The sequence below is a fragment of the Vidua chalybeata genome, chromosome 4 (genome assembly GCF_026979565.1).
Source record: "Vidua chalybeata isolate OUT-0048 chromosome 4, bVidCha1 merged haplotype, whole genome shotgun sequence".
Classification (NCBI taxonomy): domain Eukaryota; kingdom Metazoa; phylum Chordata; class Aves; order Passeriformes; family Viduidae; genus Vidua; species Vidua chalybeata.
This window is the reverse complement of record NC_071533.1, coordinates 66,159,283-66,177,320: the sequence shown is the minus strand read 5'-3', so window position 1 is coordinate 66,177,320 and position 18,038 is coordinate 66,159,283. Positions and strand designations below refer to the sequence as shown.

The 18,038-nt window shown below is 37.9% G+C and overlaps 1 protein-coding gene across 4 annotated transcripts in view; it reads right to left on the bottom strand.

The window, feature by feature from the left end:
- CTBP1 (C-terminal binding protein 1) overlaps nt 1-18,038 on the bottom strand; it is a 234,140-nt gene that overhangs the window by 177,913 nt on the left and 38,189 nt on the right. For 3 of the 4 annotated variants that reach the window (XM_053940072.1, XM_053940075.1, XM_053940071.1), the window contains exon 2: nt 3,088-3,235. In XM_053940072.1, the coding sequence (XP_053796047.1) occupies nt 3,088-3,136 (49 nt within the window). In that variant the 5' untranslated portion in view covers nt 3,137-3,235. Of the gene's footprint in view, nt 1-3,087; nt 3,236-18,038 lie in introns of those variants that run through there. The other variant, XM_053940078.1, reaches the window with a different exon arrangement.

The following is an 18,038-nucleotide window of genomic DNA, read 5'->3' as shown; positions in this document are numbered from 1 at the left end:
GGTAACTGCCAAGCAATGGTCAGTAAAACATGCATGCATTTAATTAAAGATTTCCAGAATATAAGCAAATAAACAGCATTGTTTACAGTTTGTTACAATATAAAGCAGCACAATAATACCTTAATTAGAGATAACAACTTTTCAAAATGCCAAAAACATTTTGAATTTTTCAAATTACCCACAAAATGAACACATTTTATTTTTGCACTGTGACACTTCCAACTGTTCTGCCAAATGTATACTACTGTAATTATGCTTTGCAATCACCAGCATCACCGGAGAGGGGGACAAAGAACAATATAATCAGTAACTAATTAATCTTTCACATGTCGTGGTACCATTTCTCTCCAAGGGAAGAATCCTAAATGTTATTTTACAAATTGTGAAGTGAGTCTAATATTAGCATCTCAGGGTGCCTCGAATCATGTCCTTATGCCTAAGCATAATTCACAGTTACTGGTGGAAGTTAGAAACCAGAATTTAATACCTGGCTTTTCCAAGGGACAGCCTTCAGTGGCAGAACATTAAAATGTGCACAAAAAAATATGATTGCAAACAGCTTTGGGATTAAAAGCAAATATTCACATTGAAGAAGTCATCAAAGGGAATCATAGATACCTCAGAGACAAAATCACTTACTCAGCTACATTAAGCTATGTTATGTTCAAGAATACTTGAAAAAATACGTAGTTGGTAGTAGTTAGCAAGTTATTGCAGCCTATTTTTAAGTGAACTTGCAGTAGAAATAAAGTGCATCTTTAAAATATTCTCTTCTAAGGGAAAGTTCCAGAGAAGAAAGCAATGCACAAACTGATGAACAGAAAAGCTGACCAAGAAAATAAACCACCTTTAATAGCTCTACACCTCATTACATTCCCTGAGCTTTGTAAAACATCACACGTATTTCTAAAATATAAAACATTTAGGTTATGTTATGAAAGACATATATATCAGAGAACAATTCTGCATAATTAATTTTTAAACCTGAACAAGACCATATGTAGAAAAAGAGCCATTATAAAACAAACCAACCCCCTAGTTTTTACCCTTTTTTACACTCTTTGAAATCATCAGACAGGGAAATGCATTTACAAGCCTCAAAGAACATTTGAACATACAGACACACAAGAGCAGAACACATTTCTAACACTTAGGAGCCAAACTGGGTTCCCACAGCTATAAAATGTCAAGCATGTTTCTATACTTGTTGTTTTACCCCCTCTCCTTCTGATCATTTTCTGCCTGGCCTTCCCACTCTATTTTCCCAACCTGGCTATTTGGTAAATGGGATTAAGGAAGCAGAGAGGTGGCCAAAAAAACCCGTTTTTTTCCTACATCACTTTTCTAGTGGATCAGTTCCCTCTGCTGCATGGCCAAGTAGACTTTACCAGGATGGATGCAGTGAATTGTGCAGGGCAGGGAAAAACAAGCCAGACAAAACAGCACCACTGGATGTGAGCATGAAGCCTGGGGGAAGCCACTGCTATTTCAGTCCCAGTGGCTGCTGGGCTGTCACCTCTGTCCCTGGCAATGTTGAGATTGCACTGAGTGGGCTGAGCTGCCCTAACTGCTGACTGCCATCAAAAGGGACAGGTTTGTCATTCTTCTTCACACCCTGCCAATTCAGCTGACTAACATAGGCCAAAAAAAAAAAAAAGTTACTATTCTCAATTTTTTATTGAAGAGCTGGATACAGAAACTCCAGGATGGGGAACTGAGACTGGAGCAGAGAAGAGGAGCATGCACACTCCTAGGTCATTTCTAGCTGATCCAACTGCAGAGATGCACAGAAAGTGGGGCAGCCTTCCCAGTTTCACCATCCTGTGCAGTCAGTTCCCCATTTCTCTGAGCAGGGATCAGTCTCCAGTGAGCAGGTTCAACTGGCCACTTGGCCAAGCAGTCTAGGTGGGACACAGTAACAGTCTGGACCTGGCAACCATGGGTGGGCTTGGCCAGTTTTGGAAGACTGACAAGGAGATTAATCACCCAAACCAAATGTGGAGCTGCACCCTTTGATATATGGATGAAATGTCCCTTTCTCTGGCTATGTTAGGCTAAACAGTCACAGCAACCTCACTGAGCTTTTCCAACTTCCCCTTCCATGCATCTGCTCTGTCAGCTGAACAGTGACCTGGACTGAGGAATTTTCCTAAACGGAAAATATGCCAACAAAAGGTTTTACTACGAGTCAGCTTCTCAATGTAGCTCATGGTAGAGTCACATTCACATTGGCACAAAGAAAGGGGTAAAAATCCACTGCCAGGGACTCCTCACACAACACAACTGCTGGGAAAGGGTCTCAAGAACAACATGTGGAGGAGGCAAAGGTTTCATCGCCAGTTCATATCATTAGACATGATGCAGAGACCATGTGCCCACCAGTCTGTACACTGTCTCCCATTGTGTCAAAAAGAAATTAACTATTCCCTTGCCTTTTAGTGAGAAACTAACATTTTAATATAAAAATTCATTTAGTCCAGACCATTCTTAAAAACAGTACAACTTATCCCTTGACCTGCTTTCATACCAGCTCTAAAAGTCCTTTTGGAGAGAATAGCAGGAATGTGCAATTTGCCATTTGTGACCTGAGGTAAAATGACAAACCGAAATGATTACAACTCCTTTCACTAAAATTCACACTATTTTTATTAATACTCATTTCACATCTGGGGCTCTCCTGCAATTTCTGTTTTGTTATTATCTCACTTTTTACTTCCTTTCAAGGATCAGATACAAGCTGTTAAATCAATCTACATGAAGCAAGCCTGTAGAGAAAGACTCCTGAGAGCACTATGTGGTCATTTTGCCCTTTTGCAAATGTTGTATATAAGCCTACAATCTTTTATGGTGTTTGGGTAGAATGTTGTAAAATGCTAAGATAAAAGCCAACTTAACTGTAGAATAGGTCACAGACTAGTTTCTTTTATTTGTCTAGATCCATTTCCACCCAAAAAACAGCATTTGTGCACATTCAATATTATCTCAACAGGATCTACAACTCAATTAAAAATTCATGGAATGACCAAGAGAAAATATCAGTATTCTACAAATCTAACACAGTTAACATTAGAAATTGAAATTTCCAACCTTCAAATATGCGATCCAGACGTTGCCGCTTCACTTTGTGTTTGTCCATTAGAGACACAAAAGTGGAAGCTCAAAGAACGTCCCCACACAGCTTGGTGATGCTCTTCTCACGCCAGCCACCAGGCAGAAATGCTCAGTCTTTTATAAGCTGTGAACAGAAAGATAAACTTTAAAATAGATCATTTTTGGTACCTTCGTCCAGATGATCTGAATGTAATCGAAAGAATTTAAAAAACGCCACTAAGTTCTTAAATCATATTAGGTAAACTGGTATTTATTTCACAACAAACTGTCTTCTAAGCACAGGGATACAAAGCACAGGGCACAATTCGGACCAACCAGTATGGAAATGTTCCAAGACAGCTGCTATTCTCTGCCTTTTCACTTCAAATACCCTTCTGCCCTTCCACTGAACAAACCACAAACTAATGCAGGCACCTTGGGCAGGCATAGGTCCATAATCCTGTAAATTGACAGAAACATGTTCACCTGAGGTGAAACTGGAAAGCCAAAACTTTGCATCACAAAGCTCACAGTGAGAGAAAATACTTCTTTCACTCTTAACTTTCAGACTCTTGATGATAATGTAATCCAGAGTTTCATCTTGGAAGTTGAAGGAAACCAAGTCAAGGGGCAGAGACACGGAAACACATTCTGGTGACAACAGAGAATGCCAACATCTCTATCAACCAAGTGGCATTTGGAGCAGGTTTATGCATGACTAGGCAAAGCTCTTTGGCACCAGATACAGGCAGGGACTTTTCAGATTCCGTGGAGCTGGGCAAGGCAGCATAAGGGCATTGCAACAAGCAGGCTGCATTTTAAGCCAAACCACTGAGAAGTGGGAAGGGGGGATGGGGAGAAAGGAGGCAAAAATCCTTCAGTGAGAACCTAATCATAGCAGTAAAATATAAAATGCACGTGAGCAAGTGGATGTGGTAAAACTATGGATACAGATGCTCTAAAAAGCATAATCAGAGCACCACTTTTATTCACCTTTCAGTGTATGAGTAGACTTTGAGAAACAAACACAGAGCACACTGTAGTACACTATGCACACTAAAATGAGCCAAATACTCCACCTCCCTGTTTCTTTTTATTCCTGCCCAGCAGCTTTCAACATCAGTGGATAGGATTAAATGGCCTTACAAGTGACTGAACCTAGAAATCTGCTTGTTTCTTTCTAGAGGCTGAACTGCACTAAAACCAAACATAGGCACATTTCATTAACATATCATCAAGATTCATGAACTGCGAGTGAAATTAAAAAGAAAAATATTTTGAGTATCAAGAACTGCACATTTGCATTTAAACTAAGTATCCTTACCAGTACTGCCCTGCTCGGTGCATTTGGACTTTTAATAAAGTTCCTTCTTTGTGGTTTTTGGTGTTTTTTTTGTTGTTTTTTTTTTTTTTTTTTAATTTAAAATGGAGTTAGTGTGCAACATTCATCATGCTTTTAACTTTTCATTCGCCTCACCGTCCTCTTCATTTCCCCTCCACATCTCTTTATCCTCAAATTCAAGATTCTTCTGCTGTTTTGCATAGATTCCAGTTGAATATAACATCCCACCATGAAAGGGAAAATAATGATGAGGAATGCAGAATCCCATTTTTTCTACTTTTTAAGAAACAAAGACTGTTACCATTTTAGAAATTCACTTTTACATTTCTCAACATTGGTATTCTTCCAAAATACAATGTTCTTTAATATTGAATGTGGTTCTGTTATAAGACTACACAAGCATTACATCAAATTTAACATGGGTTTTATAATCTTTTAAGTCAACTATGTAAGTATAGAACTGTGTAACTGCCAGCCTTGGCTTAAGCCAACACCCCAAACCTGTGCACAGAATCAGCCTTAAATTAGTCTTTAATTTATTTGCTTATCATTTCTGTTTTATAATCTACTTCCTTCAATTATCACATAGAACAATCTAAAGCACAAAAACCAAACCAGAATATAATGAACATTTTAAACACTAATCTTAGTTTAAATTTGTATAGCTTATTTAATTTCCCATCTTGTGGAAACATACAGGCCTGCTGGCCTCCTTGTGCTGTGTTGTTTATTCATTCAGCAAAAGATTTTTCCACTGTAGTCACTCTGCATACAAAGCTGGATGACAGCTGTGAAGAACAGACCATCTGTAATTATTGACCTACCACTGAAAGTGTCACCAGATGTTTTCTGTCTACAGTAGCTTCAAAGTGTGCCATATAAATCAAGTAATTTTTTGCTTTCAAGCATTGTTTTAACATTATTTCAGTGATACTAAGTTGTCATAAGTTTTAAAAAAAAATTGAGCAAAAAATAAATTAACATGTTAACACCATTCTAAGTTGAACCCTCATACAGTTTTATTACACATCATGTTCCAACAGAAAGAGCAGATGATGATATGAGAAGCGCTTCCCAGCAAAACAAAAGCTTTGTAATTGTGGAAGTGTTAGTTACTGCAATTGCTAAACCACAACATGAATAATTGTATTTGAGAAATTCACTAAAAATACACACACACTGCCTGATGATCTAAAAACCTGAACACCAAATACCAAATAGCATTTAGGACCAGACTTCTGTAGTTCAATGTTTTAAGATTAAGAGAGAATCCAAGTGATTTAAGAACATATAGTACTTATCATATATGTCAAGTAGTATCTACAACAGAACCCTTTTGAGCAGTACACATTTTAGATCAAAATATACAGTGTTTCAAACAATATTAGAGTTTTTCCTTCAGTTAAGCAGATGATTCCAGTATATTTTTAAAGCGAATATGTCTTGGGGTATTGCTAGAGCATTCAGCTCTTTCTTAAGAAAGGGAGAGCTTTACTCAGAGTTAAAGATAAAAGGAAAAGTGATTCTCCAACATATTTCCAGCAAAGAGGACAAATCCTACAGGCTAAAACAGAAATGATAAACATGTAAGTCAACTTTGAATTCAATTTTCAAAACAGATAATACTGGTAATGAATGGGGGATAAACATTAGCTGTGAGTGAAAAGATTTGAAGGAAGGCCCATTCAAAAACCATGATTTCTCCAGGGAAAAAGGATAAAAAGGAAACAAACTAAGAAATTCATTTTTTTTAAGAGAGCAAAACAGTAAGCTTATTATACACACCCTGTGTATGTGTGGGTTGTGACAAATTCCACAAGATCAGGGAAGGACTCCCCTCAAACCCAAAATGTTGCAGCCTACAGCGTTGGACCATTTCCTTTGCATCAGTCTAAGGGGGGAGGTTGGCAGGGGCCAGTTTCAACTCGATCTGAACAGAAAAACAGATGAATTACCTCACTCTAAACTCTCCTGAGCACAGACTTTCACCCACAGGATACAAACTGCAGAAGGCTGATTTCCACCTTTGCCCCACTGTCAGTTGCAGGCATAGATTTGTAGGCCACCCCAAATCACAAGATGAAGCATAAGAAATCCAAAACAGAATTTAAATTCACTGAACAGAGTGACAGGTCATTAGAGGATAAGGCCATGAAGATCTGTGTTACCCTTGGGAATCTCAACCTTCACTTAATTCAGCCATTCTAGCTTACACTCCTTTGTCTGAAACCATAGTGAATTATTCAAATATTTTTTTCTTTCTACTAACAACTATCAAAAAGTATAAAGTGAGGCTATCAAAAGAAACACTGTAAGTTTACTTTCTAAATTCCAGTGCTATCAGTTTTGATGATCAGAAATTAGATAAATTTCCAAGGCAAGCCAGACCAACGCTTTACTTCTCCTTCCTTCCCACCCAAACTGACAACATCTCTATTTTCCATCACACCTCACAAGCCTTGAGGTGGCCATTCTGCACAGCCCTGGAAGCAATAAGTAAATATTTCCTTATGTCAGAAATACTTATGTTTTCCTTATGTTAGAAATACATTAATTTTCCTAAATAATTATACATTTTGGTTTGCAGTAACTGTTTCAATTAGTAAACAGATCATTTAGTTCAACCCTCCTGCCATGGGCAGAGACAACTTCCACCAGACCAGGTTGCTCAAACTCCACCCAACACAGCCTTGAACACTTCCAATAAGGAAGTCTCCACACTTCTCTAGTAATTGTTCCAGTGTCTCATCACCCTCACTATAAAAAAATCTTTATATTCAAGTCAACCATACCTCAACGTCATTACTAAGAAATGGAAATATCTAAATTTCAAAATCTTTCTGTAGTACAAAACAAAGTATTTTGTGTTTGGCAAAAAACAAGAGGATTTAATTGTGTTGATGAAGAGACAAAAGTAAAATGACATCAAAAAGCTAAAAGAATTTTCTTTTATTTGAACATTAACTTAAAGATGTATTTACTCAGTAAAGCGGTCAACTTTCTGAGGCTATGGCAAGAAATGGGCTCTAATTCTGTGAAAAGGAAAAATAAAGTTTATGATGTAAGAAAGAAACACTCTACTTTAAAAAGCTCTACAATTTGTAGCTGAACCCTTCTAATGTCAGTAGCAGCAGTATCAGTTCTGTATAAAACAGACATTTTGGATCAGAGGACTGGTTTCATAATGAAAGTTAGGTAATGCTTACATCTCAAAATTATACACTGTGCTACACCTAATCATAGACTATAACAAAGAGAAATATCTGAACTTTTTCTTCTTCTATATTCCAATTATGAAAGTATTATTTAACAGTACATTATCCATTGGTGTTTGAAAACTTTCCAATTAAAGATATGGAGGAACATCAGATTGGAGGATGAGTAAAAGAGGACAAAGACTTTTGTTTGGGTATTTCTTCAAAATGCAGCAGGGACTGCTACAACAACACTGGAACATCCTCTTTGGAAGTTCTGCAGGACAACTTTTGTTCTTACATCCCTTCCTGAAGATCCTGTGACTTACACTGAAAACTTCTGCAGAATGAAACCATCATATTACTATCACTGTGCTCAAAAATATTCCTGCAAAGATTTAAGTTACACTTAAAAATAAGTATGGCATATTGAGCAGAACAGAAAGAGATTAATTGCCAGAAGAAAAAGTATATGTCAGCCTTTTTGTGCAAAAATTGAAGTTATTCCATCTTGTCTTACGAAACCTAATACTGAATTAGGAAGGAAATATATAATTATATTTGCCTGTCAGACAATTCATCTTGCCATTAAGTATGGCTAAGCCACTTTGCCTTACCATTAGATGTCAGTACAGTCTAAGAGAAACTGTACAGGGAGCTTCAAGATCAATAAATTAATCACAAAAATGAAGCCATTACCGAATTAGACACCAAAACACATATTAGCTACTCAGAAAAGGACTAAAACCCCAAACATTCTAATGACATTACCTAAATCTAAGGTGATTCTGTCTCAAGAAGATGGAGGACTAGAAGAAGTGCCTGAAGAGGCAGTAAGCATGGTCCAAAGCATGAAATAGCTTGCTGAAAAGCTCCCCCAGCCTGAAGACAGTATGAGTGAGTAGAATACAACAAAGGCATATAAAATACACTCCATGTCTCAACTCAGTGTCTGGGGAGCACACAGTGAAAGAGCAAGCCAGAATATTAAAAACAACAGGAAGCTTTGTCATGGAGTATGTAATTAAATTGTAACATCTGGTGTCACAGGTATTGTGGATGCCAAAACCTTAAGTGCTGATTAAAAGGGATAAGACAAGTTTATGGAAAACACATCAGTGGCCACTGATAATAACAGCCACAACACCAACCCAGGTCAGAAATCCATAAGCTGGTAAATGCCAAAGGCAGGGAAAATGTCAGCACATGCTTTGTTCTCAAAGTCAGCAATGACTGCACTGTGTTCCACTGACCAAATGTCTGTTTAGTTCAGCATCCAGCATTTGCCAAGAAATGAGGTGCTGCATTAAAAGAGCAAGAGCAGAACAAATAGCATCCTTCCTTCAAGCACAAACCAGTGGCCATTTCTGGAGCCAGAACATGGAGAGATGGGGCTGCAGCCCCTTCTGACACGTGGGCACCCCTTACATTCTTAGGAAATGCTGAGATAAACTACAAAATGCAGAAGAGTGAGGCTCACAGGGATGCACAAAAAACATCCTAAGTGCAAAATAAAACTCAAGTTATTACTTATTAGTACTATTAACAAGTTAGTACTAACACAGACTCAAAAGGTACTGCTGAAGTGATCAAACTGACCATCTCTCCAATATAAAGCCTAAGAGACATCTGAAAGTCATCGTAATTTAAAAACTGCCAGTGCCACAGACTCCACTCTAGCATATGGAAAGCTCTTCCAGCAGTAGGTGCCCTTTATTACTGGCTGGTTTTGCTTGTCAGTTTGGTTTAAATTTCCAGTGATTAGATCTTTCTTGCAGCTTTGCCTGGCAGATGGAAGAACTCCCTCATGTTCTTTGCAAAGGCACCTCTTAGGTATCACCAAGCCATCCCTTGGTCTACTTGCAGAAGAGACCAAGCTCCTTGATACTCTCCTAGGAAGTCATATTTCTGATCCTAAGTTGTGTCAAACCTGTGCATCCTTAAATTCAAGAGCAAGTCACTAAAATACTGGTTAGTGAGTGCTGGAAGACAAAGCCTTGTAACTGCAGGAGCAGTTACATCAATATCCAAAGCAGAAGAATTTTTACCACTCTCTTACACAGTCCTTGAATACATTCAAGGACCACATCTGAGATTAAAAAAAGACTTGGCACTTGCTCCAGCAGTTTTTTCATCACCAGTGCAAAGCCAGTTCTTTTTAGGATGGGGTTCTCTGCCCCAGGAATACTGCCAACAGTCTCCCCTTCTGCATTTATGACCCAAAATTTGAATACAATTTCACAGAATCATCCAGGTCGGAAGGGAACTTCAGTATCATCAGCACATTTTCCTCTATTTATGATTGAGGGCGTTTTTTCCTGTTGATAAAAATATTCAAAATAAGGCCAAGAAGTCTCTTTGTCAACACACAATTAAAACCAAGGTTTATGGGCTGTTGACATATTGTCCACTATTTTTTAAAACTGTGAATTATCTTTAGGACTATTTTTTCTTTTTAATTACTTTAGCACCAAATAAAATGCCTTCCAAAATTTAGTGTAATAATTTGATGGCACCTTATTTTTATGGCACGGGGCTATAAAATGGCTTTTTTGACAGGGAATATGGTGAAAACAGTAGAAGAGGCTGTGGTAGGAATTCTGTCATTACAAGTTTTGTATGAAGTATTTGTCTTCACCATAAGGGTTTTTTCCCAGAGCTTTTTTTTTTTCCCTTAGCAGCATTCTCTCTCAATTATACATCTGTCCACAAGCCAAAAATTAATCACTGCTGAAAATGAATTACTGCAGATGTGTATGACTACAGACAGATGGGAAGCATCTCTGCTATCTCAGATTTCTAGGTCATGAATAAAACTTCTAATAGCTTGAAGAACTCAAGCTATTGAAAAATTATTAAAGGCTAGCGACCTAAGACATGTACATTTCTAACTAACATTGAACTGATTTATTTAGTGTCAGAAAACAATCATTGAGCAATATTGCAGCTATGATTCTCATCAAACAATATCTCTAAAAACTTCCATTTCAGATATTCAGAACAAGCTTCTTCAGGAAGATCAGCACTGTAACAATCCTTAGTCTTAGTCATAAACAGATTTAAAGGAAGGAAAATGAAGAAACTCATGTGGTCTAATATCATGAACCTGATTCACTCCCATGTTGAATTCCTGGCTTTGAATCTTACTCTCCTGATCTGAGGAATTGAACCTGGTGGGTTCATCCTTCACTTCACCCACAGCTGCTTTGGTTTGTAAAGCAACACAGATCCACAGCCCAGTGCCTTGTCACAACTACTGCTTTACAAAGTACTTTGGAACTTCCAAATAAAAACCATCCAGAAATGTCAAATAAGTCAGTTGTTAGATCAGTGTTAATCACTTCTGCATTTTTCAAAGTCTGAAAAGAAAGAAAATTACACTGAAAGAAGATCAACCTCCATTCAGGTTTCTTTTTCTGAACAGGCAGAAGAGCTGGAAGCCTTCCTCCTTTTTGGAGATTTGCATAGAAGAGACAGCAACTGTGTAAATGCATGAAACACAATCTCAGGGACTTTGAGAGACAACAGCAGTGAAACTGAACTGCCTCTAATTCAAAACAGAAGATTATCAGAATTTGAATCAGAAACTCAAATGAATAATATGTATTTAATATTTTAATGCACCTGAGAAAGCACAGCAGGATGCAAAGTATTAGTCAGCGTTCATGGCAATAAAAAGGCTAATGCCTTGGTTAATGAATTCTCTAGGAAAGAAAACAATTACTGGTGAACTTCATGAATCTCTATGCTAGAAAGGATTCAAACCAGCAAGGAGAAAAGATTACTTTTAACTTTTTATTGATTTATTGACCCTTTTTTTTTGTCTCCAAGAAAGACACAAACCCATATCAAAATGCCAGGCACATGGACTGTGTGCCTACTCCACATGTGAAACTGGTTCATGTGTCACAGATCTACTATTAAAAGTAGCCCATGGATGTTCAGAAATCTGTGCTTTACAGCTTAAAACTCCTGGTTAAAAAAATATATGCTTGTGCAGTGGAAAAGAAAGAGTGGGGAAAAAACAAAGCTCTATTCTGAAAGTAAATAAGAAACCATGTCTAAAGCCATTTAGGTTAGAAATTTAGTTATGGCTAATTAAGTTTAGACAAAGAACTGTGGGCCTGGTGGTTTTTTCTCTACACCAAAAGCCTCACGTTGGATACACGAGTCCAAAGGAAGCCTCTCAGCTGTTGGGAGGCTTGGAGCCCCTCTGCTCTGGGGACAGGCTGAGACAGCTGGGGGTCTCCTGCCTGCAGAAGAGAAGGTTCCAGGGAGACCTTGGAGCACCATTCAGTACCTAAAGGGGCTACAAGAGAGCTGGAGAGGGACTTTTGACAAGGCCATGGAATGACAGGACAAGGGGGACTTCAAACTAACAGAGGGCAGGGTTAGATTGGATATAGGGAAGAAATTCTTTACTGTGAGACACTGGAATAAGTTGCCCAGAGAAGCTGTGGCTGCCCCATCCCTGGAAGTGTCCAAGGCCAGGTTGGATGGGGCTTGGAGCAACCTGGGGTAGTGGGAGGTGTCCCTGCCCATGGCCAGGGCTGGGACTGGGTGATCTTTAAGCTCCATCCCAACCCAAAGCATTTGATGATTCTATGGATGTGTGCATCCTTGCTGTTGTAAGAAAGAACATCAAGTACTGGGAAAACATTTTTGAGATTGAATACTTTACTTTCTGCTCAAAAAGTAAACTAAGTAATATTTAAATGTTATGATTGTGCATAATTTCTTCAATATTACTTTTATAGCTAGAAAATATTTCAGTGAAATAACTTTCTACAGATAAGGCGAATACAATTGTTGGTCACATTTTTTGTTTGCCCATATTACTGTCCTGTGGCAGCAACCTAGCACCACAGCAGGATCATTATCACAACACCACAAACCTTAGAATATAATTTTTTTTTCCTATGGAAAGCTAACATCACATCTTTTCAAGATGTCAAGATGTACAGTGCTGCAGCACTAGATTGGATACACCTGACATCATCCCCTTAAGGAATCTCTAAGCCTTAAGTTAGTATAAATTAATTTTGGAATATTTTGTGTTAATTAGAATACTCATTAAAGATTTTAAGAAAGCAAGTTTAACTGTTCACCCATTAACTACTACATATATAATTTTTGCTCAGTTACTAGAAGAAGAAAGAAAAAAGCAAGAAGGAAAAAACTGATCATTTTGCATGATTCGACTTCCAAAGACTGTTTCCAGTTATGTTCTGGTTGAAAAAAGAAAATACCAAGGATAAAGCTTTGCTACTACAGCTCCTACTCTTCAGACTATAGCAATTAATTCCAATCAGATTAAAAGATACTTGGTCTGGGTATTTATCTATTGCTTGCTCAGGTGCCTGGGTAAAAGTAAATTTTTTACTAGTACCTGAATTAAAAATATGGGTTTTTTAAATTGTACGTTGCCATATATAAATTACATGTGTTTTTGTTTCAAACACATTACAAATGCTGGCCCATTTCTTTCTCCCACTTTAATGAAAAGACAATTTCTATCACCTAAACATACATACCAAAATGGTAAAGATGAAGTGGATTTGCACTGCATTTTCCATAAATCAATATTTAAAACATTATAAATTATGCCATTTATACCTGATCATTGATAACATTTAGCAACAGCATTTCTACATATCTCTGCTATTTATGAAATGTAATTCTACTGATATCTGGTAATAATTCCTCTGGAGGTTTGTAGAGTCAAAAGACCTACGTTTCTTTATGAGCAGGTATAACTACATTAAAAAATTATTTTTCCAGTGTACCACTAGACATTGAAAAAATGTCTTCCCTCCTTGCTAAGAAAAAAAAGACAATAGAAGGCAAGAGACCAAACAAGTGACAAGTTCCATTTACAGCCTTTACAGTTTAATTTAAGCCATCTTTGTCAAGCTTTGCACCTTTACCCACACTCCCATCAGCCACAGAATAGTTTGCTTTGGAAGGGACATTTAAAGACCATTTAGTCCAACCCCCTGCCCCTCCATGATGGTCAGGGACACATTGGAATACATGGGGTCACTCTAAGCCTCATCCAACACTTCCAATGATGGAGCATCCCTGGATGCACAACCACATCAAGATGTTGCATCTTATAGATCCAAAACAGTCTGCAAGTGCTATAAATTGTTGCTATAAAAACCCCAACTATTAGAATATCTGTTTGTCAAAACAGAAGATACTACTGAATTCTACAAAAATACCTACAAGTTAAATTACCAATTTATTTCTCACTGTGGCTCCCTCACCCTTGGACTCCTGGAAACAGCTATCCAGCCTCGAAGGCATCACTGACCATCTTCCCACAATCAACTTCCATACTTCACCAGAGAAATTGTTTCATTAGCAATTCTTTCCCCCACACTTTGGTGTCAATCTCCATCTCCTGACATGACATTTCATTAAGAAATTTCCAGCCAACTACACTCCCATCTCAGTCACAGTAATACAGTGCACTTTCACACCTTGCTAAATTCTATACACAATCTTCGTTGCAATTACAGGCATTGCTTATGTAGAAGATTAATGTTAGTGGCCAGGATATTGAATCCTTTAACACAATTGAATGTGGGGAAACAAAGAATTAAAAGTACAATTAGATAGTCTCATGCAGCTGAAACTGGCTGACAACTGTTTGGTATGATATAATATATTGTAACCAATACTACTCCTTTTCCAAACTGATTTTGTTTTGTCTGTACTCATCATTTAAGCTCATCCACTCATTCTTTTATTCAGTAGGAAGGCAGAGGAGAGAATTAAAATCCCTGCAGGCTTCTTAGCTGAAGGCCTGCAAAATTTGCTTTCAGATACAGTTTTTGAACTAGATTTTCCTCTCTTCTGTTCACATAGTACCAAGATGTCACTCTCTAGAGAAAGGACTTTAAAAACCTGGGACCTGTGTTCTTCATCAAAAGTTACCTTTAAGAGCTCTCAAACATCACAGAGCAGCAGCTTGCTCAGTTTTTGAGACCCACTTCAATGCAAAACTACTTGGTGAAGCACTTCTGAAGTTTGTAGAGTGGCACTGAAGTCATTAGGCAGGTGTGAGAAATCTTGGGAAGCTTCTCCAGGCTCATGTCAGAATGCAAGATCCCTACATGACATACACCAATAACCTGGCAGTGTCAGTTCAAATGCAGGAAACTTTTGTTTTATTCCAGAAGGGTTTTAGTGCAACTACATTCATCACAGCATCTCAATATCTTTCTGAGATGTAACTGATAAAACTATAAATTACCACAGTTTATACTCTCTCTCATGGCTGGGAAGAGAACTCTGTGTGCAGCTTGATTATTTTTAGTTTCCTTATTTGAACATATATGCTGGGTTTGTATCTGTTACAGAAGAAAGATCAAGCAAATGCACTTGGCAGCTGGTCTGGGAAGTGATAAGACCATAACAGTCTTTAATGGAAATTCATTTCAGTCCTACGCTACACTAGGAAGTAAAATTTCCAACCCATATTAACTTGAAGTTAGTTATTCTTGATTATCTAGAATGCTTCTGTTACTGAAGAGCGCAGTTTTCATCAAGAAGTTTTAAACTGTTGTAAGTTCATAACATCTTGAAAATAAGATCAAAGCTGTGAATATAATATTCTTTCAAGATCTAACTTGAAACTTCAAAAAATTCGTAAAAAGACTGGAAGTTAGACATGGACAAAGTAGTTTGCATGCCTCAAGAATTGTGTTCCTTAATTTTGGAAGAAAGCTGGAGGTGTGAGACAAGAGAAGTAGCATTGCACATTATGTGCAGCACCCAAGCCACCACTTCACATCCTCAAACCTCTTAACCCCTTATCAGGCAGATGACTATAAATGAGGAATTATTCCTTCCTAGGGGAGATGTGGTGGTGTCAGACTGCGTCAGTATATACTGAATATGCTTCTTTAAGAAACCCTTGAACCATTTGACTGTATTGATCTCCTGTCTGAGAAAAGAATGGCATTTCTTGCCTATGAGAATGTCACACTGTCACCAAGAAGGAGAAGAGACATCCACTCACCACCCATCAGTGAGACCCTCAGCAGTGGCCTGTGCTGCGCTCCAAGGCACACTGCTACAGTGTTGACTTTTAAAAAGGTCTGGATAAAAATTTACATAAAGTAGATCAACATCCCATTGATTTCTGGTACATTATGAGCTCTTCCAGTAATGTCAAATGAATTATATTTGGCTAGAATCAGAGAACCTGGAGAAAAACAGAGTTTTGCAGTCTTGCACCCAGGAGAAAAAACAGAAATCTTCCAAGCAAACCTCACTGTGCTACTTTTAATTATCAGTAGTCCAAGTTGTTCATAACTCCTCCACTGGCCAACTACTTCAAAGGTACCACTCAAAGGGCACTCATCAGAAGATCTGCAGGAATCACTGTATAAATTTGCTACTCTTGGAATCTGTTTTGTAGCTGGGAAACCTTAGTATTTCATGTTTTCCCTACTTTTGGAGCATCGCAATTCCTGCTCTGCTGTCCTATCTTCTTTGCACTAAAGCTTCCTGACCTCCTCCTCAAGATGACTCCTGAACTCTGCATGGTATTGCTTATTCCTCCTTGATCCTTCATAGGTGTCAGCTACACTGTGAGGACAGGAAAGCTCCTAAGCCCCGCAGACTGCCTGGATTATCCCCTCTGTTACATAAGAACTGAGAGAAACTTGGGCTCTCCTTTTGAAAATGGGAGCCTGTATGGAAGGGACTCAGGACCAATTGCCTCTTATCCTTTCCTTGCACTAGCACCTCCACCAAAGTACTTGGAACTGTTTCACAGCTTAGTATTAGATCCTGAATAGCCAGGTGATATTGTCCTGTCTTCACAAAACAAAGGAGACAAAACCAAAAAATCCACTTTTGTAACCAGCAAATTCAAAACAAACTTCAGAAGAGACAGTCGTGGTGTTCTTTTTAAAAGAAATACTAGGAGATGCTTATTTTGCTAAGAAACAAAATATTTTCCTCCACGAGCTGAAGAGAGGTTGCAGCAACTTTACTAAACTATATCTGGAGTATGGTTAGAACTGCAGCAATGCCAAAAAAATCCTGTTTGAGACGCTCTGACTCTAAAAGTAAGAAAGTAGGCAACAAAAAAGTCTTTGCTTTCAAAAAAATTCTTAAAACAAGTAGACTTAAAGAAAAAGCAAACAGTGGTCTACAACATGACCATGGTATTTTCACATTGTAAAGAACCAAGAATGCAAACTACAACTTAAGTGGTCTCATTGTAAACACCATAATTTGTATGTTTCAATTTACTGTACATAAATGAATTTTAATACAGGTAAAACATAATAACTATGGAATATGCATATGGGGGAAAAACCATGAGAACCAGGGCCCAAATAAGACTCATCTTGCTTTGGTTGCTGATATTATTTCTTCAGAAGTAGTTCAAAGGCTGCCTCCAGAATATAAAGACCCTGCAATCTTTTCTTGAATGTTTGAATAACAGCTCTCCCTACACATAATTAGATTTGAAAACATAAAAGTATTTTGCTTGAATAAATAACATCAGAAGTTCAAGACTCCAAGATGAGTATATTTGCAATTATATCAAAAGCAAATAAAAAATTGTTCCCTGAAAAATCAAGTCCTAAAATAGACCAAAGTACAACATGTGCCTTTGTTTTATCTGAGTGTTGCATATCTGAGATTGTTAGCTTCTCTGTGTCAAGATCAGATGAAAATTATCTGCATAAAGGGAGTAAAATGTCAAATTCTGAATATCTGACAATTTCTCAACAGATGGCCTTAAATACTAATGATTCAGTTGCTGCTGGCATTGGGTCAGTTCTTTACTTGTTAATTAAGGACCTGAATTTTGAACTATTATTTTGCTATAAAATGCCCATTGGGCAAAAAAAGAAATTTACAAAATGCATGGCTAAAGGTTTTCAAAAGCTTGCTCTCTGTTTGTGCAAGAATTTCCATTCTGGCTGACTAATAAAATTCCAGGTTGGGAAAACACCTCCTCTCCCAGTTGTTTAAATAAGACCCAGATCTTGCTTTTAGTAAATACTGGCAGTCTGCAGGTGCAGAAATGCTCAACCCTATCCCTTTCAGCTCACGAGAGGATATATTTTATAGTTTAAGATGTTCAGATAGCAAATGTTCAGCCTCTTCTTTCCACAGTCTGGCTTTGGAAAGCGAGTCACAGGAGGGGTGACAGGAGGCTGTTACTTTTGCTCTGCAAAGGAATATCCAGAGTCAATCCTCCTCCTCCTCCTCCACAAACTGGAGCTTGCCAGGAGTTCACTCATCATTTCCATCACAAAGCTGAGTTTGTCCTTGTCCTTCACACAGGACCTGCCTCTGCCTGTGTGTCACTGCTAAATGTCTCTATCTCCTCTTCCCTCTTGCAGCTGAAAACAGAACATTATCTTGTCCAAGTTTCT